Below are 23,398 nucleotides of genomic sequence, written 5' to 3' on the forward strand. Positions count from 1 at the left end.
TTATTTCAGGACAAATTAAGGAGGTAAAAGGTCTGATGTTGATTCCAAGTATTGATTTTGCATTTGGTAGTTTTCCATGGATATTCTATATGTGGTCCAAAGTGGTCCGGATGCAAATGAGGGTGGACGTCTTTAGGCGTGGCCAAATAATTAATAGTAGTAATAAGGACTGGAAGACAGCTAAAGCAGATGATAGCAGAATTCTTTCCTTGGTAAAGAAAAAGCCATTCACAGTCAAGTCAAGAACACTTCGATGGAGGTAGGAGTATCATTGTCAAAGTCTAAGATCAAGAGATGCCTTCATGATTGTGAATCCAATGGTAACGTTAGATTAGACTTTGCTTAGAAAATGCCTAAAAGTCTGCCCCTTTCTGCTGAAACCAAGATTATCTTGGGTATGGAGAAGAAAAGAACGGGCTTATTAGCCTAAGAATTCCATCATCTGTCAAACATGGTGGAGGCACTGTTACGTGAGCATGGGCATGTATGCTGCCAATAAAATTGCATCACTTGATGATGTGACAGTTGATAGAAGTAGCAGGATGAATTCTGAAGTGTATAGAGCACTACTTCCTGCTTGGATTCAGTCAAATGCAGCAATACTGATAGGACAGTGCTTCACAGAACATATGGATAATGACCCAAAACAGAGCTTCTTAAGGCAAAGAGACGAAGGGCCGAATCAGTAATCTGACCTCAACCCAACTGAGAAGCTTTTGACTTACTGAAGAGACAAAGACCCACAAACAAGGCCTAATAAAGTATCTCAAGGTAAACGTAGCATTTGGTGATGTCTTAGGGTTCCAGACTATAGGTGACCATCGGCTGCAAAAGATTTGAATATTCAAGTATAATTTTAATTATGCCTGTCCAATTACTTTTATCACTTGTGAAAAAAAACAGTCTAGAAATAACTGTCCAAATACTTATGAACCTGGCTGTATTTCTGTCACAAGCTTGGTGTGTAGACTTGTTAGTACATTGTCCACTGAGGAGAAGGATTAGACTTCAAAATCAGCATCCGATATTGATCCAGTTTGTATCCCATGGTTAGCCGATTAGCTCATCTGAAGAGGCAGCCTCCCTTGGTTTCCCCAGAGACACTGGTTGAAATATGAACAGGAGCCTTTCAACAAAAGGAGCCAATCAACTTGCTGGTTACACCGAAAGCAGAGGAACTCAGATACAGATCAGATACAGATCAGATTCTTGAATATCAAAATGAGTCAGAACACTGGCCGACGTCCCTAACCAACAAGCCACACCACAGGGCGTATACTCCAAGGCCCGGTGGGTTAGAAGATGGGATAGACAGAAGAAGAAGCAAGGCTAGATATACTCTCTCCGGCACCTTGTACTGTGTCAGCATTCAGCCTCCAGCGGCTGTAAATCTCAGAGTTACAGACTGCCTAATGCCCTCTTACTGCTATAAACAGCCCTGTCTGACCATTACAATTAAGGGTGATTACAGTCATTACAGCCAGTTGCCTTAATTGATGAGGAAAACCAGTCAATGTGGAGTCTGTGCTTGTGTGTGTTTGTTCGCTGCTAAGCAGCCAGTCGTGAATCACCTGTCAGTCACTCAGCTGACAGAAAGTACTTTCTGATACTGCAACAGTAGACACCTTTGAGCTACTTGTTCTTAAGCTAAGCAGAAAGTCGAGAGCAGCTTGGCTGGGGCTCGTGAGGAAAGTGAAGAGAAAGTATACCAAGGACAAAAAATAATATATTGAGGCAAAAGAATATATGGAGGCCATGAAATAAGATATGGTAGCTACAAAATAATATATTCAAATCGTGGCATATTTATATGAGGCCACAATATAATATATAGAGGCCACAAGGTAATATATTTCGAGGCCACAAGATAATATATCGAGGCCACAAGGTAATGTATTGAAGCAATAAAATAATATATAGAGGCCACAAGATAATATATTTTGAGGCCACAAGATATTATATAGAGGCCACAATGTAATGTATTGAAGCAATAAAATAATATATAGAGGCCACAATGTAATGTATTGAAGCAATAAAATAATATATAGAGGCCACAAGGTAATATATTTTGAGGCCACAAGAAAATATATCGAGGCCACAAGGTAATGTATTGAGGAAATAAAATAATATATAGAGGCCACAAGATAATATATTTTGAGGCCACAAGATAATATATCAAGGCCACAAGGTAATGTATTGAAGAAATAAAATAATATATAGAGGCCACAAGATAATATATTTTGAGGCCACAAGATAATATATAGAGGCCACAAGGTAATGTATTGAAGAAATAAAATAATATATAGAGGCCACAAGATAATATATTTTGAGGCCACAAGATAATATATAGAGGCCACAAGGTAATGTATTGAAGAAATAAAATAATATATAGAGGCCACAAGATAATATATTTTGAGGCCACAAGATAATATATCAAGGCCACAAGGTAATGTATTGAAGAAATAAAATAATATATAGAGGCCACAAGATAATATATCAAGGCCACAAGGTAATGTATTGAAGAAATAAAATAATATATAGAGGCCACAAGATAATATATTTTGAGGCCACAAGATAATATATCAAGGCCACAAGGTAATGTATTGAAGCAATAAAATAATATATAGAGGCCACAAGATAATATATCCAGGCCACAAGGTAATGTATTGAAGCTATAAAATAATATATAGAGGCCACACGATAATATATTTTGAGGCCACAAGATAATATATTGAGGCCACAAGGTAATGTATTGAAGCAATAAAATAATATATAGAGGCCACAAGATAATATATTTTGAGGCCACAACAGTATAGAGGCCACACAAAAATATATAAAGGCCACAAGCTAATAAACTGAGACTATGAGCTAATATATTGAGCCCACAAGATAATATATAAAAGCCACAAAATAATATATTGAGGCCACAAGATAACATATTGAGGCCACAGGATAATATAGCATGGTCACAAAATAATATATTGAGACCGCAAAAAATATAGAGGCCACAATATAATACATTGAGCCCACAAGATAATATATTAAAGCCACAAAATAATATATTCCACAAGATAATATATTGAGGCCACAAAATGATTAATTGAGGCCACAAGATAATATATTGAGGCCACAAAACAATTCCACATGTAAAAAACATGTAGAGTACTGTTGGAGTGTTTTCTGCTTCTCACCGTTCAAGTCACCCCAAACACATTCAATGATGTTAAGGTCTAGACCGTGAGGTGGTCATTCCATTGTTCTGAAAACACCAGAAGCTTCAGTCATTTAAGTTTGGTCAAATGATCTTTTTTGGTCTGTAAGATCTTATTTCAGTTAGAGCTTCTCAATCAGCTCCACATAACTTTACATCTTCTCACAGTAACAGCATGGACAGAGACACCTGCAGATGTTTTCAGATCTGGTGCATGAGTGAATACTGAGGTTCTTCTCTTTATCAAAGTGATGTTGATGGAGGCAGGATTGGTGGTCTACCTGGTCTTGCATGGTTGTTAGGGTTCAGTTTTCTCTGTATTTTTGACACAAACAAATGGAAACAAAATGGTTGGCTGGCTTTCAAAAAAGAACCCTATTTGTAAAAGAGATTTGTGGGTGTGAAGAGCCTTAAAATTGGTAAAGAAACCTTCGCATCAAGTGATGATTCTTTAGACCTTAAATGTTCTTGTATGGCATCACTCAAAGGTCCATTTGAAGCGCCATTATTTTTCGGAGTGTAGTTTATTAGGTTGGCCAATGTTTTGAATTGTGCCGCAGGTCACCCGTAGAGGGGGCTGTTGATTTATATAACCCCTGTAGTTTCTCACGGCCTCATTTCTGAGTACATCAAAAATACAAAAACACCTTAATCATGACTAACAGAGCGTAACTGATTATGTCTATAAATATATCATGGCAGTTTATTTCACATGCCGGGTTAGTGGCATTTTTTCAAACATTACAGTATCTGCCCTGACAGTTACTGGCAATGCTAACATGATGCTGCTGTATTAAATCAAAACAAATTCAAATCAAATTAAATTTTATTTGTCACATACATAGTCATACACAGTATAACTTGCAGTGAAATGCTTTTATGACAGTCTGCCCACATCAAGCTATACAATAAAAATCTACATTTAAACTTAACTAAACCTTAACTTAATGAAGTAAAGTGCAAAAGTGCAAAAGAAAAATAAAATAAAATAAATAAAAATAGAATAAGTTACATTTAAGTTAAAAAATAAAATATAAAAAAATGAAAATATAGAAATATAGAAATATAAGCAAAAAAAAAACAAAATACAAATATACAAATATATATACACAGATGAAATAGTGCGTGTCTGTGTGTGTATATATATATATATATATATATATATATATATATATATATATATATGTATACATATGTACATATTTGTTTATATTAAGTGGTTGGTGCAGCACACAGCTCACACTATTTATATATTGCATATTCCCTGGCAGTGAGCTGGCACACTATCTAGGAGACTGGGGTTCGATTCCTGGTCTGTTTGGCTCTGCAGGGCAAGACTCCTAACACTACATTGGCCCACCTCTGTAATACGAACAAGTCGCTCTGGATAAGAGCGTCAGCTAAATAACATAAGTGTAACTGTCATGACAACTCGCTAAATTCTCAAATTTGATGACTAAGATGACGTCATACTGGGCTGCAATCTAACAGGCAACAGTGGATTTTATGAAGTGATATTGATTGTGATTTACTGTCTCACTATGCTTGGTCTAAAGCTTTGGTCTAAGTCTCTTTATTATTCCTGTAGACTAATTGGTCACTGTTGTAGAAACTATGTTGTCCAATAGACCTGTGTAGCCCCTAACATGACACGTGGTTGTTAATACGGCATGACCTCAAGCTAATATACTGAAGTCACAAATTAAGTTTCTCATGGCAACAAAATAATATATTGAGGCCACAAGATAAAGTATCCAGGCTACGAAATAATATATATGGATGTCACAAAATAATAAATAGAGGCAACTAAATCATATATTGAGGGCATGAGATAGTATATGGAGGCCCATGAAATAATCATTTGAGGCCTCTAGATAATATATTGAGACCATGAGATGATATTTTAGGCCACGAGACAATCTATTGACACCACAAGATAATATATTGAGGCAAGAAATAATATTATTATGGCAAAATAATATATATACCTATACATTTTTAGGTGGCAAAATAATATATTGATGCCACAAAAAACTATATTGAGGCCCATGAAATAATAATTTAAGACCATAAGATAATGCATTGGGACACAAGATAATATCAATTATCAATTACATTGAAGCCTGTTAAATACTATGTTTAGGCCACAAGATAATATATTGAGGCCCATTAAAAATATTTTTTGGTGGGAGAATAATATATTGAGGCCATGAGATAATACGTTATAATTAAGTCACAAGATAATATATTGAGGCACAGTAAATTATATTGAGGCACAGTAAATTATATTGAAGCCCATTAAATAATATCTTTAGGCCACAAGATAATGTATTAAGGCCCATTAAAAATATTGTTTTTAGGCCATGAAAATATATATTGAGGCCACGAGAAAATATAGTGAGGCCCATTAAATAATATTTTTAGTCCGCAAAATAGTATTTTGAGGCCTTGAGATTATATATTGAGAACACAAGACAATATATTGAGGCACGAGAAAATATAAAGAGGCCCATGAAATTATAATTTGAGGACACAAGATAATATTTTGAGGCCGTGAAATACTATATTGAGGACATGAAGATATATATTTAAGATAAGATAAGTCCCACAGTGGGGAAATATTGACGCCTCAAGATAACAAATTGATAACACAACATAATATATCACCTTAATATATTATCTCAAGGCCTCAACATATTATTTTGTGCCCACGAGAAGTTTCATTAATGGCCTCAACATATTTTCTAATGGCCACACCTTTCTAAAAACACCCACCTTGTCACCGTAGAGGCTCTGTATTGTCCTGCAAGTGCCTTGTCCAGGCTTGTGACGAGTCAACAGCGCCCTCTAGTGCTTCCACGCCATAGTGAGCAGCCGACAGGTCATGGTTATTAGATAATCATCTAAAGTTATTGTGGCTGAATGCAATCAGATCCTCACATCAATGTACACAGATACATACATCTATACATACATACATAGAGGTGTGAGGCATTCCCAAAAGAGTAGGCTGCAGCCAAGGGCCCTGCTGATTTCCATGCTGCTCACCCAGGTGGTCACCCATGGGGGTCTACTCTGTTTGCTCTAGCACTTGGGTGGGCGGTCAGCCTATCAGTGTCGTGGATGAGCAGGTGTGTGATAACGTAGAGTGTACAACCACACAACGAAGCGTGCAAAAGATTAAGATGACCATGTCCTCCCCAGCACCACAGGGGGCGCTCCGTGGAGACGCCAACGTTAACGAGACGCTGGAACTACATTTCCCAGAGTGCGCAGCAGTTCCAGTATGGCGCCGACCATAGTGGAAAATGCCTCATAGAAGAGCAAGGAAAGCAGATGTTCAGTAGCTTCATATTTACTACAGAAACATGGCTGTTGTTTCGTCAGTGCGCGGAGGAATCAGGCTGGTATCCAGAGTCCTGAGACAGGCTGAGGGTAAGCCTCGGCTCGGTCCAGTAGTTTGGGTCAGGTCAGTGTCGGACAGTTCCCCTCTGCGCTCTGATGTTCAGGGGGTTGTGAAGGGGGTTGAAGGAGAGCACAGCTGGCTGTGTGGTTCCTCTGCAGCTGTTTTAGAGACAGTACGGGGGCACGTTGAAGTGAAGGAGAACTTCATCACTGAGGAAGAGGAGAGCGCCCTTCTTCAGGAGCTCGAGCCTGGGCTGAAGAAAAAGAGATACGAGTTTGACCACTGGGATGACGTACGTACTTCACCACAGTGAAGCTGGTTATACTGGTGGACCAGCATGGTCATGCTGGTCATACTGGTTGACTAGTTTGGTCATGCTGGTCATACTGGTTCACTAGTTTGGTCATGCTGGTCATACTGGTTCACTAGTTTGGTCATGCTGGTCATACTGATTGATCAGTGTAGTCAGGCTTGTCAAGCTGGTCATACTGGTTGACTAGTTTGGTCATGCTGGTCATACTGGTTGACTAGTTTGGTCATGCTGGTCATACTGGTTCACTAGTTTGGTCATGCTGGTCATACTGGTTGACTAGTTTGGCAAAGCTGGCTGAAAAGCTGGTCATCCAGTTAAAATCAAGCCACCTGGTTAAGCTGCCTGACCAGCTCAGCTCTTAACAGTCCTAGAGAATGCATTCAGTTGAGTTTGGTGGACCAGCTGGTCCATCAGCATGACCAGAGCTGGTCATCAAGTTGGTTGTCAAGCTGGTCATACTGGTTCACTGGTTTGGTACTGATCGACCAGCGTAGTCAGGCTCGTAAAGCTGGTTGACCAGTTTGGTCAAGCTGGTTATACTGGTGAACCAGCATGGTCAGGCTGGTCATACTGGTTGACTAGTTTGGCAAAGCTGGTCATACTGGTGGACCAGCATGGTCAGGCTGATCATATGGGTTGACTAGACTGGTAAAGCTGACTGACCAGTTTGGTTCAGCGGGTCATACCGGTGGATCAGCATGGTCAGGCTGGTCATATTGGTTGACTAGTTTGGTCAAGCTGGTCATACTGGTGGATCAGCATGGTCAAGCTGTTCATACTGGTTGACTAGTTTGGCAAAGCTGGTCTTACTGGTGGACCAGTATGGTCAGTTTGGTCATACTTGTTGACTAGTTTGGCAAAGCTGGTTATACTGGTGGACGAGTTTGGTCAAGCCGGTCATGCCGGTTGCCTAGTATGTCCATAGCACTTGACTTTCTCTGGTCTTCACGCCCAGTCTTCATGCCACCTGCATGGAATATGTCTTAGGCTTAATCTGAGACTATTATCATAACATACTTCTAAATCATAATAATCATAAAAACATGCTATTATACAATATTAGTAATAATGCCTTTGCTTTAACTGTCCACTCAGGCCATTCATGGCTACAGAGAGACGGAGCGACTGCAGTGGGGGAGTGTGTGCACTGGTGTCTTGGGCCGTGTTAGAGCCGTCGCTTTTCCAGAAGGAAGCCCCCTGCTGGGGCCAGTGCATGTCCTGGACCTCGACAAAGCCGGCTACATCAAACCTCATGTGGACAGTATAAAGGTGTGCCCCTAAACCTCCTACAACTGTGGCAAAAAGAGAAGTGTGAAGAACCTTTCAAAGGTTCCCCTAACCCAATCCAATGGAGGATTCTTATTTTCCTCTCAAATTTGTATTTAAAGTATCCTCTTTACTTCCAGACCACCTCAGACATTTCATTTTGGTCCCCACACAACAGAAAGTTTGCCCACTTGTGTTTTATACCCTAGAAGTGCTACAGAATTGTCAAGCCAGGAACCAATCGAGGAGTGTGGGTGTTTATCAGTACATTTCTTCCACCTCATTTATCTCTTTCCAGTTTTGTGGAAGCACCATCGCCGGGCTCAGCCTTTTATCTGACAGTGTTATGCGGTTGGTCTTGGAAGATAACTCAGCAGATTGGGTGGATTTGCTTCTAAGTCGCCGCTCTCTCTACATACTGAGGTGAACACCACTCTTCCTGTCCCGACCAAGTTGTCCCCCCCCCCCCCGATCGAATCCAAGTCTCTTAAAGCTGAGAATCAGCTACACCTATCTGATCTGATCTGATCTTCGTGTTTTATGTAACACAGCCATACAGTTTAGATCAGATGAGCTTTACCCTTTACTTTTAGTATCAGTTTCTATAATCAGACGTTCTGGACTGATTGATTTAGTTTAGTCGAGACTTTTCTTGAATTGACTGTTTACTCTCCTCGCTAACCAATCAGCTCCCAGCTCCTTTTCCAAACTGCAGTCTAATCACTTCCTGTGGGTAGTGGTCCACACTCTGGACTGATATCTGTTGCTGTTGGTCTACTGGTGTGAAATAACTGATTTATAGTGGGTGAATGTGCTGTGATTGGGTTTCTATAGCATGTGTGTGTGTGTGTGTTAGCATTAGAGTTAGTGTTAGCCTCCACTCGATTCTGAATGGGCTCCTCAGTGCTGGTTTAAAAACAGAGAAACAGTGGTTTCCATGCAGGCCGTTGTGGAACTCAGCTTTGTTTAAATATAAACTGTATGGCTGATACATATGTAAAACTTTCATACATGCAAACTCATCACCTTTTTGCAGAACCTTCTATTTTAAACAATAACTAAGCAATTCATATGAATTGTGTAGATTTGAGGAGTATTTCATTTTGGCAAGGAGATGGGGTCTTCTGCCGTCTTGCATATATCTCATTCATTTTTTTATGGGCCAATCTGAACTAAAATAATTGAATACAATACATAAATTTCCTCATATTACACTTGTTTCCTCAATAACAAAGAGCAAAAAATAAGTTGTTAAATTGTGTAAATGCTGATTGTTAGATAGATCATTTCACGATGAGAGTTTGAGCGATATTTGGGGTCCAAGCACTTTGAGCTATTCAGGCTCCAATAGTACACAGGTAATGTGCTGCAGGGGTTCGGTTTCTGAACTTCTCCTCTTTACCGCTACTCAGGAGTTATATTTTCTGAGCTTTAACAGTAACAGTGTTTACATACTACATTAACTATCCAAAACAAACCCCCCCCCAAAACCTTCAGTTTATCATGATCTGGGTCCTTTTACGTAAGTGTAGAATACATGTACCCATTAAGCACACGTTCAAGCTTCTTTGAGCTCAAATTACTATAAATAAATAGTATGTAATCTTACTTGTTATCTTAAACAAGTATTGTGTTTGTTATTACATATTTCCTGCGGTTTTGAGCCAATCAGATAACTGCATTCTAAGATTATGCCTATCCATGTGTTCACATATCCTGGAGGCCACTTTGAAAGCTGTCTGAAAATTTTTGATATTTTATCATTTGTGTTTTACTACTTTTTACAAATTTAGGAGATGACCGGTCTAAACTGTGTGTAGTGCGTAAAACGTATTCTGAATGTTGTATTTTCCCTCCTCACCCTCACAGGGACGAAACACGGTTTAAGTTCACACACGAGATCCTGAAGGACGCAGATTCTTGTTTCTCGGGACAGAGGGTGCCTCGCCATCGACGCATCTCTGTTATTTGCAGGAACCTTCCTGTTTAGATGACGAGGTGGAGGACTGCACCACTTCAGATGATATTGAATGAACGGCAAAAACCCAGCCTCTGGCTTTTGTGTGTAGAAGTTTGGGAGTTGTTTCAGATGTAGCTGCTAAATTCTCACTTTATTTGCTATGCTTGATGACAGGGCAGCACACACTCACAGAAACATTGTCATGTTGACATTTCTGAATGTGTGAGAAGTACTAGTCAGCGGTGAAGTATAAAAAACTTTTACTAGTAGAAGTAGGTAACTTGTTTGAGAAAATTTGACTTCAGTAAGAGCAGAAGTCATCAGGCTGTATTTCTAAAATATTATAAAATACAACAGTACATGTGTCTATATATTTTTGAGAACATAGGTCTTTCATAGGTCTTCAGCAGCGTTCCTGAAAATCCCCTGGTCAACAAACAGCCCTCTCAAATGCTTGTGTGACTATGTCAGCCCAGCAGGGGGCGCTAACACCTCCCAAAATATGATGTCAATTAAATTCTTTTAGAAGACAATGTCCAAAAAGCCAAAATATGGTCAGAATGGACTTGCTGACCAAGGTGTTTAATCCAACATCTCCTCCACAAGCTAAAAACTCATTCTGTATTTTATGTTGCCATGATGACACCACTGTCTTTGATTTGCACACACAGTCCTGATCAGGCAGGCGTTCTTGTCGCCATCTAATAGAAGAGTAAACTCAGTGACCTCAGTGTTTTCAAGAAGCAGCGCTTTTGCGTGTCCTCAAAACATGGAAAGCTAAGTGAGTTTTCAGAAATCTCCACCCTGGAGTGCAGTGGAAAACTGTGGTCAGCTATACAGGTCACTTCAGATCTTTAGAGACTGCTGATCTCTGAAGATCTGTTTTTACTTTTGATACTTAAATACAGCAAAGGATCAATACTTTGGGTTGTCACTAAGTAGAAACACAGCTTGAGCTATTTAATTAATGGTATTTCTTAAAATTAGCATGGTACTTTTTTCCTAAACTGATACAGATATCAACAAGCATCACCAAGACCTAAGAACTAGGTCTTGGTAAGAACTACTTATTTTAATAACTGAAGCACTTAACTTTAGATAAGCATCTAAAATTGTTGGATTGAATGGATCATGGTCAGACTACTCAAACACTCCGCTACCCGACAGCAGTGGGAGTGTGTGCTGTTTAAAGATAGGTTTGAGATTTGTTACAGGGCTGAATTGGAATTACTCTGGATGCCCTTTCTGCTGTGGTCTGTTCTGTTCTGATATCCATATATCCCCACTATCACACAAAAATCTTTTTGTCATTTTTTCTTTTTCTGACATAATTTGAATCTGGAAGTTATTCTTCATGTTGTATACACATTTTATGATGATCAGGCCCACAGAAATGGTATAAAATGACTTTAAAATATGTTTAAAATAATAAAATATCCTTTGCTTAAATTTACTTTCAATAAAGGTTAAGGTTTTGATGCAGGTTTTTTGTGAACGATATTCCAGTGTAATAATATTTGACCTTAACTTAAGGAGAGGATTTGTGCACTGTGTCCACAAGGGGGCGTAGTTGTTGCTCTTCAGTCAATGGCCGCTGGGACGTGTTTCGCTTGTTTCTGTGAGACAAATCTGTACTTGTCTGTACATATTTAAATAAAAGCTCATGACTCAGGACTATAGAGTGGCTTAGTCCTGGAATATCCTGGAATGATTTACTGCGTTTATCTCAGCATAGTTTAATAAGGGAAGTGCAATCAGAGACTTACGTCACAAGCAGAAGAAGGTGGGCAGCCATTAAAGGGCCTTGCTCAAGGGCCCAAATAAGGTAGCTTGCTGAGCCTGGGTATCGAACCCACAACCCTGTCATCAATAGCCCAGAGCTCTAATTGCTAAGCCACCACTGCCCCTGTTTTTCAGACAGTTTTGAGTCAAAAGCTACAAACTATTCATGAGGTTATGTGAGCTTCAGTTTTCAGTATTTTGGTGTCTCTCCATTAAACAGCTGCCCAGAGATGGCCAGGATGACCTTTAGCCAAATGTGCTAGGCTAAAAGCTAGCGACCCCCTTCAGATCCTACTGCAAGGTCTTTAGTTAGCTAACTGCACACTGTGCTGACTGGACACCAGGAGGACTCCGATTAGAGTGCTGGGCTATTGATGGCGGGGTAGTGGGTTCAATACTCAGGCTCAGCAAGCTGCCCTTGGGCCCTTGACAAAGGCCCTTCGCCCTCTCTGCTTCCTGGACAGCCTGTGCAATGACTGCGCATCGCTCTGGGTATGTGTGCTCACAGTCACGGTAAATGGAGGTGACAAACCTCAAACGCTTGTGTCTCTTTCAAAAGTAAAACCCAGGTAAAACAAATGGTACAGTTCCAAAACCTCAAACTGTTAGAAATGCTGTTTGTGGCTAAACCCAGCGACGACTGCGGGAAATCACCAGTTTAAAAAGCGGAAGCCAAATTCCATGTGTCCAACACAAATGGTGAATATGGCCGTCTCATCCTGAATAACAACAAAACATGTCTTATAAAATGAGATGTAAACAAAACCTCAGAGCTTATCCTGGTTTGCCCAGGAGTCCTCCATAACAGCAAAATGTGTGTTTCTTTGTGAAATAACAGGGTGGTGAAGAGTCTTGTAAAACTGCATGTAAGCTTTTTTCCCCACCCCAACCAGTTGGTAAGTTACATACTTACTATTAATACATTAAACTACTTTATATACGGAATGAATGCATGTCTATGGGAGCTCTAATGCAAAGCCAAGACAAGAGCATGTACACTCAAACAATGAGGATTTTATTACAGTGTGGTGAAAATGTATCTGTGAAACAATTTAACTAAAAATGCAGTCAAATCAGCTTAAAAATGCATCCGGTTTAAACCTATAAAACAAAAACCCAAAACCTTCCAGCTGCTGTGTTCAGTCAATCTCAGCACTCTACAGGCCTGCCCAACACACTTCACCTATTAATAAAGATACTTTCAGGACCAGAAATGCACCAATATTCAATGGAAACAACATACATTTGAAAAAACACACATGTTGCCTCCTGCCCCCCCCCCCAATTCTTCTCTCAGAACCTCCTCTAGCATTTCTCCACTTGGACCTTTATGACCAGTTCAATCAGTAGGTGAACGAACACTAAAGCAAGAGCGGATCTAAAGGCCAGAATAAGGTTCTGCGACAAACTCAAACGTTGGGTTGGGTGTGATATTCCTGTGTGATTTGAGTGTCTAGAACAGAGTGCAAAGCATGGCAGAGAGAATGTTCTAGAGTACCCCTCTGTCCTGTCCATTCACCCTGTTCTCTAATGTCCCTCCCATTTGCCTTCTTCTAGAAGATCTAGAATGCAAGCAGATCTAGAACGCCCTTCCCATTTGCCCTCATCTAGACGATCTAGAATACCCTGTTCTAGGTTTAGAATGACCCGTACACACTGTTCTAGGATCCCTCTCCCCTTAACCACGAGAACATCTAGAATACCCACCCACTGTTCAAGAACACCCCTCCCCATTAGCCCTTCTAGAAGATCTAGAATACCCTTCCCCATTTACCCTGTTCTAGAATGATCCTCCTTATCCACATTTGGCTTATGATGACCCGAGTGTTTAGGTGGATACTGTCCCAGAATGTCAGATGGATCAGTGGAAAAAGGAGAGTAGTGGGAACGGGGGAGGGGGGGGGATATCTTAGCATACAGCATACCGAACAGTCACACACAGATACAGCACACTAACCCAACGTTCGGTTTCGTTTTTACGTTGTTTGAGAACATCAGGTCAGTGCTCTGCAGTGCATTTCACAACGCAGGATTTCTCAGTTAAGCTGGATGATTGTAGCCCAACGTGAAGACTGGCATTGGAGCTCAAGTCCTCTGGCTAACTGAGAAATCCGGCTTTGTGAAACTGCATTACTCCGTGAGGTAGAAGTGCATTTTGTCATTGATGTTCTTTCTCTCTGGGTTGAGCTTCTTGAGGATCTGGGCAAGCACATTGACGGTCTGCTCGCTGCTCAGGCCTGTGCGCTTGGTCTGGAACTTCTTCAGCAGGTCTTTTGTGGTCATAGGTTTCCTGATCAGGTACCGTCGCACCGCATCCTCCGTCAGCTGCACATCACTGAGAGATTGTGAAACAAAAGGAGACACAGTTACTTAGTGTAAGACTTTTCTGACCAATAAGCCAAAACACCTCAGAGGTTCCCAACCCTGGTCTTGGAGGATCTCTTGCCCTAGTTACCACCTCAACTCACCAGGAGTACCCAAAAAGCTTTGCAGTTCCAGAGATGCTCCAAGACATAATAATTTGGCCCTTTCACAACTAACCATTTTTCTGGCATCCAACAGAGATGACTAGAACCAACTGTTCCGTTACTGTCCAACATACATCCCAGGCCTTGACATGTCAGATCAACGTTATCTGCTTCATCTATGAATGCTATTAATGTTTTCACTCACTGGTGCAAATAAAATAGCTAGCTTGCTATGGTTTATCCTGACTGGTCTTCTGGCTTGTGCTGTAGCGAGTGAACGGCTAGACTTTGAGTCTAGACGTTTAGATAATGACCGTTTTATCACTCAGACCTACCTGGAGCTGGGCGTAGATTTGCCAGATGCTGGCTGAGGAGTGCTCTTCCCCGAAGGACTCTGAGAGCTGGGGTCCATCTTCAGTCTTTTGGCAGCTGGAGTGTCTGAACTGGACACTGTCGCCTGCCGCTTACCTGAGGCATCAAAACACACAGGAGAGGAGTGGTTCAACTTGGAAGATAAATTGTGGTATAGGTAGAAAACGTTCAGACCCCAATTTCCCTCCCCAGTTTAGATGCAATGCTCCAGCACTGGGAGGGAGACGACTAGCTTAAGTGTCGTCCGATACATGTGCAGTCAGCCACCGCCTCTTTTCCAACTGCTGCTGATGCATCATCACTAAGCTTAGATACATCAGCCAACAGGCCAGCCTGTACTGGCCAGCATCACAGTGGAGGTGATGTGAGGAGCATGGCCAATTGTGCTCTCAGGCTCCGGCTGCTGATGGCAAGCAGTATTACCCAGGATTCAGCAATCCTCAGATCATAGTGTAATCACCTTTGCTAATTTATTTTGTTATTACTCTTATCAATACTACTTATGGATTCAGTATCACTACAACAGTAGAGGCACCACGGTGGATCTCATCAGCTCCATACATAAGCTTGTGCATAATCTGTGTGCTGGTGTACCTTGCTCCAGTTTGCTGGCAGCAGCACGCAGTGTGTTGGAGGTGGCAGCATTGTCAATAGAAGGAGTTCCAGGGCGACTTCCTGTTCTGGAACTTCCGGTGGACCCTCGGCCTCCTCGCTTAGGTGGGGTACGCTTTTTCTGCTGAAATAACCAAAGGAAACAAAATGGCACACACTTTAGTCTTAGCCTGACTGTGCTGTAGTCTTGCTTTACACTGGAAATGTCAGACAATTAGAGCAGCATTATGCAAAATTTGGTATTTCTTGCTCCTAGGCTCCCCTCAGCTTTTGAGGTCCAGAACCAACACTGAAAGTAAAAGAAGCATGTGGACTGAAGTGATTGAGTCAAACTTGCGTACAATCCTGTAATATTGCTCTAACATAACATGATGATGCAGTATTATGTAGTTCTCTCAAGCATTTTCCTGACTGCTCCTCTAAAGCGCTGAGCCTGGAGTAGCAACGATAGACGCTATTCTGCCTTTTACAAGTTAGTGGAGCATCACAACTATTTTGAAGCTGTCATCTTAATGTAAAAATGCCACATGATGTTGCTTTAAAGGCACTATATTTAATGTCAATATTAAACTCAATATCCTTTCTACAGTTAAGCCTGAACATTTGCTTTACTGTCTAAATGCCCAAATCACAGCCCCTTAAGATAACTACCGCCATGAAAAGTGCAGAAGCCGTCTCTCCCTCAATGTCACTGTCCTCAGAGGTGTCAGATTCTCCACTGCTATCTGTAACAAGAGGAACAGAACAGGTACAGCATTTAATACAAAAAATGTATTAATTAATTAATTAATTTTTTGCCTCTTCCCATACTAATCTACACCATAGTAACCAGCCTGTTACATTACATAAGCATTTCTTGATATAGGGACCATAAAATTACAAGTGAAGTCAAGAATGCCATGATGTTTTCACTGCTCCTATAAAGTTAAATGCCTATAAAAGCAACCACAAAGCCACAGCAATCTGCACCTTTCTTTTTCTTTTTCTCTGCTTGCACCGGTGTCTTCTTTCCATCATCCTCCTCCTCTTCCTCTTTGGTTTCCTCTTCATTCTTGTTCTCTTCTTCGCTCTCCTCTTCACTTTCTGAGGCCTCGTCAATCCCTAAACAGAACAGAGGATCACTGAGGCTTGTGTATTTATGAACACAAGTATTTGCTTTCATATTCACTATATGGACAAAAGTATTGGGACACCTGCTCATTTACTGTTTCTTCCAAATGCAAGGGTCCAGGCCTGGAATTAGTCATGGTGCCTGTGCATTTAGATTTACCTGCTCCAGAGAGTGCTATTGTATTGGCATTACCTCTATAAAGGGACTAGACAAGCTGTGTGTGTGTGCACGCATATGCACATCTGTGTGAGCAACAAGTGCAACTTAAAGCAGGTGACTGCATTCATTAGAAGGGGTGTTCACAGACATTTATTATTTAGTGAACACACACACATTTATATAAGAGAGAGACTCCAAACCTTTTGGAACATCTTCGCCTTTGTTAGGTTTCGCCTTCTCTGGCTCCTCCTCCTCAGAACTGAAACAAAATCAATGAAGAGGACCAAGTTAAAGTCTGAGAATTAAATACACATAACTACTGGACTGAGAAACTGTGGATCACTAGATTTAAAAAGTTGGTAACTCTTAAGAGTTCATCCGATCTACTGCCTCTCTTCACATTTGGGTTGATAAGCATGTGACAGGGCAGAAGGGAGCCAATCAGAGGCTTTTCTGCTTCTAGAGTAGCATTTGCCATGTAAAAGATGTAGCAGAGCTTGATTTTTAACCACTTGGGGTGCACTAGCCAGGTTTGGAACAGTAAGTGTAATTTTTTTTAACTTCTTTTAACAAAATGCTACGAGGAGTATGTGTGAGACAGTGTGTAGATGAATAAATCATTTTATTTGTTTATTTTTTTAAACTGAAGTATCTGTAATACTGTGGTTTTGCTATTTACCTTTGCATATACAATGTCAACTGAATTAAGACATTATTAAGACAGTATTGTTGAGTTTATGAGAAAAATAACCTAGTTGTCCAACTTGCTTCCCAAAATGGTCCATTTTAATGATGTTTTTAATGCTAAACCCTCAAAATAGAAGAGAACAATGAAACTAACAAATCTACAAATGGAAGAAATTATTACTCTAGCAACTGAAATGGTGTATTCCAGGAGAAATAATTCAGACAGTTTAGCTCAATATAGGGCCTGTATTCCATTAATATTCAACAGAGCTGTATTATATGTCCAAAATATCAAACTGCATCCATTTTATATATATTTATATATATTATATATAAATATATATTATATATATTTGCATCCATGTTATACATTTAAACACAAGTGAACTCCTGGTGATATGATTAAATATCGACCAGCGTTATTTTAAACCTGTTTGAGCCATTAAAAGCTCTGTTAACCCAAATGATAAAGTCTCAAACTCATCTAGAACATGTGATGATGCTAACATTAGAAAAAATTATAGTGGAAATCAGCCATTAGTTAAAAAGCATAAACAGTAGAATATGTAAATACTGCAGTAGTGAGTAAAAAACACTGTCCCAAAATCACCACATGATCCTCAATGTGGAGTGCCGTGATGTTACCTGCTTTCATCCGACATGTAGTCCACCTCCAGCCCCTCAAAGTCCCCATCATCACTGTCTTCCAGGCCCTCCTGATCACTTCCCTTCTTCTTCTTCTTCTTTTTACCCTTGCCCTTCGAACTTGTGTCCTTTTTACTCTTTGACTTGCCTTCTCCATCTGCACACGGGAAACAAAAATAGCAATTTGCAGAGCACCACCACCACCCCCCTCCAATCAATGACCATCCACCCTCCGGCAGATTCACACTAGATCACCCACCACAATTATCAAGCTATTATTATTGTCAAGCTATAACAACTCCAAACACTAAATTCATACTGGATGCAAGTTGCTTTCCCAATTATGACTGTAAAGGCCATTAAAATTCCACACACTGCAAATTTATACTGGATGCAAATGATTCCCTAGTTATGACTCGTAGGCTTTAAAAACACCACACTGCACATTCACACTGGATCAAAACACCTCCCTAATTATTAGTGTCAAGCAATAACTTCAATCACTGTAAATTCATACTGGATATAAAGAATTCCCCAATTATTAACATCATTCTTTAAAAACTCCACCCAGCAGATTCACACTGGATTAAAATTCCCCCTATTTATTACTGCCAAGCTACAACAACTCCAAACACTATAAATTCATACTGGATGTAAGTGACACAATTACGACCATCAGGCTATCAAAAGGTAAGTTAGATGTCATCACAGCCCAAATATTACCGTCAAGTAGGACTGGGCGATATGGTAAAAATACTTAAATATTACAATATTTAAAGACTTGTTTCGCAATACACAATATTCATCACAATACATGCAATCACAAACTAAACACATCAGTAGCAACAGATTCCTATAAACTACTATCCAGAGACTCTCCTGTACTGAATACAGTGATTTATATTCAACATCTGCTGCACTTCATCTTATTAAACCAGTCTAATTACTGTGTGTCAGTGCTAATTACTGTTAGTGTTTAAGCACTAACAGTATCCGACATACTTAGAAAAGCATATTGTTATCATAACAAAACATATCACAATACAATAACATTGTCATATTGCCCAGCTCTACCGTCAAGCTATAAAAACTACACTATACTAAAATCCTCATCCTTGTTACTTCAGTAGGGTAAACATTTCAAATATGTTAGTGCCTGTGATTTCTTTCAATCTGAGCTCACCCTCTCCTCCGCTGCTGTCGCTCTCATCGCTGCTCATCTCCAGATCGTCCTCCAGGTCGTGAATGCGCAGGTCTCCTCCTTTGCCTCCTTTCTTTTTCTTTTTCTTCCCGCCCTTCTCTCCTGCTCCCTCCTCGTCCTCCTCTCCATGCTCCTGCTCCCTCAGGCGCCGCTGGAGCATGATACTGAAGTGGTTCACTACTTTATTCCGCCTAAACATAACATAAGGAAAGTGTTTGAGTTATGGGAAGGCATCGTGAAATCTGAGACCATTTAAAGAGTAATACCAAAATTTATGTTGTACATATAGGATGTATAACGACCAGAAATCAAACATTTTCTCTTATAGTTTTTAAAAATGATTAAGGAAAAAAAAAAAAAGTTATAGTGCAGTTATGTCAATTATTATAACTAATTCTACATTATCTAACTGAATACAACAATAATTACTGAACAGGGTAACTAAATGGTCCTAGGTTTCTTGAATATTCTAGATACAAAAGACACTGGTACAGTGGGACCTTTCAACTTCAGTATTTTCACTTCATAAACCTCCATCTTTATAAGTGCACCAGTGTCTTTTCCAGCTAAACAACTCCACAACATGATGCTGTCACCCCCATGCTTCACAGTTACAAAAGAGTTTTTTGCATTTGAGCCTTACCACTTTTTCCTTCAAACATACTGCTGATCATTATAGTAAAAGAGAATACTCCTCCAAAAAGCTCTTAAGGAAGAACCAGACTTATGGATGTCAATAAGGTATTGAACGAGTTCATTGGATTTGATCACTGTATTAGGAGTGAATAGTCTCTGACTGTTAAGGTAGGTCCTTAAAATCAGGGTCAAAATCAGAGGTGCATTAATTTGGCCAACCAGAGGCTTCTAAAAGTCTTTGCATCCATTTCTGAAATCTGTCATTCTTTAAAACGAGTAATGTGTGTAAACTTTAGGCCCAATTTTTTATCAACAAGTAGATGCCCCGAATGACCAAAATAAAGGTATGGAGAGATGAATGATTTTAGAAATGTTGTAGAAAACCCTTTTTTATTTTTGTAGTCTAGCTGTATGTAAACTGTACATTTCATATTATTGAAAATGTCTTAATAATAATGCTAAAGAGTAACAGTGGTACTCACCTGCCCCATTCTTCCTCGGCTTCTTCTGCGGTAAGGGTGCGGTGCTTAGCCTGTGGTGTGAAGTTGTACCAGCCGTGCACTGGAAAAGCCTCGAAGGCCCCGTCGGCACACTGGGTAAAGATGTAGTAGGAAGCATTTTCTGTTACTCCTCCTTTCTTCAAGCCCTTGAACCTGAAGACAGAGAAGCAGTGTCAAGAAAGGGTCCACACAACACAGCAAATTGCTATATTACCAGGCTGTCTGCGCGGGTCCTCAACTAATACTGGTTATAAATGTAATTTAAAGAGACACCTGGAATTCAAAATGTATTTATCTTGATATATAACAATGAAAGTGCGAAACATGGACATGACAAACTGCAGACCTCAAACATGGTTTCTCCTTCAATATGAAACTCCAGCAGAACCGAAACTGTTTCAGCCAATTCTAAAGCCCCAAAACTGTCCTGACTAGTTACATGTTCACCCCCAAGCCCACCAGAGAAAGTCCCGGTCTCTGGTAGTTCTGCTAGCTATGTGAATAGGGACATACTATGGGAACCAGACCTTGTGACCACAGTTTCCCATACCAGTGTCTGCAGAAGGGTAGGTAAAGGTACCCACTAGGCTAAAAGCTAATGCTAGCTGACGCTAGCTTTTCCCAGCTCTTCTCCCTCAGCTGAACCAAACTGGGGCTAAACACACTTGAGAAGGTCAGGTCTGGTCTGCTGAAGCAATTACCTGCCAAATTGCTATGACTGATATAATTATGTCTACCTGTATAGCTACTCCTGTGTGTTTAATTGTTTTATTATATTTATTATAATATTCATAAGGCCTGCCTCCCTTTCAAGATACCCAATTAGACCTTCTGGCTGATTTTCTTAACCATTAGTAAAGGATAGTACCTTCTACCAGCTTTGCCATTGACCTTGAGGATCCAAGGCTGGTCTTCAACCTTGAACTCCTTGGTAATGATGCCAAACTTCTTCCTACGCGCCTCCTCCCTCTGTTTCTTTCCAAACTCGCTGCCAGCTGCTCCATCAGGGGTCTCCTCCTCCCCATACATCCGCCGGTTACTCATGTCTCGCTCCATGCGCGCCTAACCGTGGCAAGTCCAGTGTCAGTGCAGTAGACATGGAGACAGTTGGCCGTAAAGACGAAAGCAGAAGCAATCCAAGCAAACCAAACCTGCTCACCTGAGTCCATGTGGAGCAGTTGACTTTATCTCCTGCATTGAAAGCCATTATGCTGTACCTCTTACTTGTGTTCCTGTTGAGTAAGAAAGAAGGAAGGGTCACTCTCAGCTTCACATCAGATGGCAGTTAGGCTATCCTTAAAGCCTTAATCACCGTCCAGCTGTAAGACCTCCGTGTGACACGTAATAATAATAATAATATGCTAAATGGACAAAAGTATTGGGACACCGGCTCATTCAGGGTCTCTTCTGAAATCAAAAGTATTTTGTTGGATTAATTGCCTCTACTGTACAGGGAAGGCGGCTTTCTACATTGCTGTGAGGATTTGATTGCAATGAGTGAGGTCAGGGTGTTTGAGAATCACCACCCCAACTCATCCCAAAAATATCGGACGGAGCACCGTAATTTCAGAGAACACCATTCCACTGCTCAATGCTGGGGGGCTTTATACCCCTCAAGTCAACACCTGGCGTTAGGCATGGTGACAATAGGTTCATGTTCATCTCCTCCAGAAAATCCTATTCCACTGGCAATACTTTCTCTACTCAGATAACTTGTCCATCACATTGCCGTCCAACTTAGTCAAGCCCCTTCATCTAATGCACCTCTCCTTCACCAGACATTTTACTCCCGAACCACATGGGCTCCAACTCTCATGTCAAATTCTCTTCCTAGTAGAGACTGTCCTCGTTGTGCTCAGTCAAAGCAGTATGTCTCACAGCCTATGAACATTTAGGTCACAGTACAATCCTGATGTGCCAAGACCTCAGAACTGTTCCTTGGAAGCAAAAGCCACCTGATCTACAGCCTAAAGTTCTTCACTACAGTTCCTACCCTTCTTTTACAGTGTTCTCCCAAATCATCATAGGCTGAAGGCATGCCCCGAACTAGCAAAGTGGTGTTAGGAAATAGTAACTGAATTTTGGGAGAAGGAACTTGCCTGAAGCCCTTCCTTAGAAATCTATCATCCTATAAATTCCATCTGTACACTGTTTACATGTCTATGCCAAAGCCTAGGTCATCCCAACGTTTTTCAACATGAATATTTTAATAGAACATTATAGTTATTATGGCTTTTAGAAAAATATATTTTTAGTGCACTATAGACACGTGATTACTTTTACTTTATACTTTGAGTAGTTTTGAAACCAGTACATTCCATGAGTAAAATGTAGAGTAATGTAGAGTTGAGAGAATGTAGAGTAATGTTTGGGAATACTTTTGACAACTTTGCCCCACAAACATTTGGACATATGGATGCCAGGTTTAGGGTCTTAGAAACTTACTTGGGAACTCTGACAGTGTATTCCGTTCCAGAGGAACTGCTGTTCCCCTAAAATACGCAATACAAACACACACAATGATTATTACGAAATCAGATGTATAAAGAGGTAGTGAACAACTTCCAACGTCTTGCCAACATACAAAAGAAGAGAAACTGAGAGAAGTGACCTACAAAACCTGAAAAGCTACGCTTTTATTAAAAAACAAAACAAAAAAACAACTGTATTATGCAAGAATTAGTATTTCTAGCTTTGAGACGGTCATTGAGTTTACAGTTTTGACCTCAAACCCAATGACTTTTCAAGGTCCCTCACAAGTTATTACACATAACTGTTCTAAACAGTAATTAAAAAGGCTTCGGTTTGTGCTGTAGACATTGTGGCCCCTGGTTTCCGTCACCGCCACTGTAAAGAAGTGCATCACTTCACAACAACGCAAGTTGAATAATAATAATAATAATAATAATAAGTTCCACGTTACCAGTGAAGTCATAGCTGTAGGTCTCCTGTTGTTGTTCCCTTAAATGCAAGCGCTGTCCGTAACCTACAGCTGAGGGAAGACAAAACTTTTTAATTTTACAGTGTTTGAAGGTATGGAATCACTGATTAAAATGTTCACAAATTCAG

The 23,398-nt window shown here is 40.3% G+C and overlaps 2 protein-coding genes across 2 annotated transcripts in view; one reads left to right on the plus strand and one right to left on the minus strand.

The window, feature by feature from the left end:
- The first annotated feature begins 6,494 nt into the window (after positions 1–6,494).
- On the plus strand, positions 6,495–11,856 carry alkbh7 (alkB homolog 7). Its single transcript, XM_072693666.1, has 4 exons — positions 6,495–6,909; positions 8,026–8,199; positions 8,495–8,619; positions 10,066–11,856. The coding sequence occupies exons 1-4, from the start codon at positions 6,580–6,582 to the stop codon at positions 10,184–10,186; spliced, it is 750 nt and encodes a 249-aa protein (XP_072549767.1). The 5' UTR covers positions 6,495–6,579; the 3' UTR covers positions 10,187–11,856.
- A 1,076-nt stretch (positions 11,857–12,932) lies between these two features.
- The window catches only part of gtf2f1 (general transcription factor IIF, polypeptide 1), a 12,364-nt gene continuing 1,898 nt past the window's right edge, over positions 12,933–23,398 (minus strand). The window contains exons 3-15 of the mRNA XM_072694473.1: positions 23,253–23,321; positions 22,775–22,821; positions 21,489–21,561; positions 21,198–21,391; positions 20,312–20,482; positions 19,176–19,384; positions 17,993–18,149; positions 16,861–16,919; positions 16,360–16,491; positions 16,042–16,115; positions 15,373–15,514; positions 14,742–14,874; positions 12,933–14,273 (exon numbers count right to left, since the gene is read on the minus strand). Of these exons, the coding sequence (XP_072550574.1) occupies positions 14,069–14,273; positions 14,742–14,874; positions 15,373–15,514; positions 16,042–16,115; positions 16,360–16,491; positions 16,861–16,919; positions 17,993–18,149; positions 19,176–19,384; positions 20,312–20,482; positions 21,198–21,391; positions 21,489–21,561; positions 22,775–22,821; positions 23,253–23,264 (1,608 nt within the window). The 5' untranslated portion in view covers positions 23,265–23,321 and the 3' untranslated portion in view covers positions 12,933–14,068. The remainder of the gene's footprint in view (positions 14,274–14,741; positions 14,875–15,372; positions 15,515–16,041; positions 16,116–16,359; positions 16,492–16,860; positions 16,920–17,992; positions 18,150–19,175; positions 19,385–20,311; positions 20,483–21,197; positions 21,392–21,488; positions 21,562–22,774; positions 22,822–23,252; positions 23,322–23,398) is intronic.

The sequence above is a fragment of the Salminus brasiliensis genome, chromosome 12 (assembly GCF_030463535.1).
Source record: "Salminus brasiliensis chromosome 12, fSalBra1.hap2, whole genome shotgun sequence".
NCBI lineage: Eukaryota > Metazoa > Chordata > Actinopteri > Characiformes > Bryconidae > Salminus > Salminus brasiliensis.

What these genes read in the sequence shown, in the direction of transcription:
- alkbh7 (XM_072693666.1), top strand. Translation starts at nt 6,580, where the DNA reads ATGGCTGTTGTTTCGTCAGTGCGCGGAGGAATCAGGCTGGTATCCAGA. An exon ending in AGTTTGACCACTGGGATGAC is followed by an intron (nt 6,910 to 8,025) that starts GTACGTACTTCA and finishes CTGTCCACTCAG; the next exon opens with GCCATTCATGGCTACAGAGA. An exon ending in CGCTCTCTCTACATACTGAG is followed by an intron (nt 8,620 to 10,065) that starts GTGAACACCACT and finishes TCACCCTCACAG; the next exon opens with GGACGAAACACGGTTTAAGT.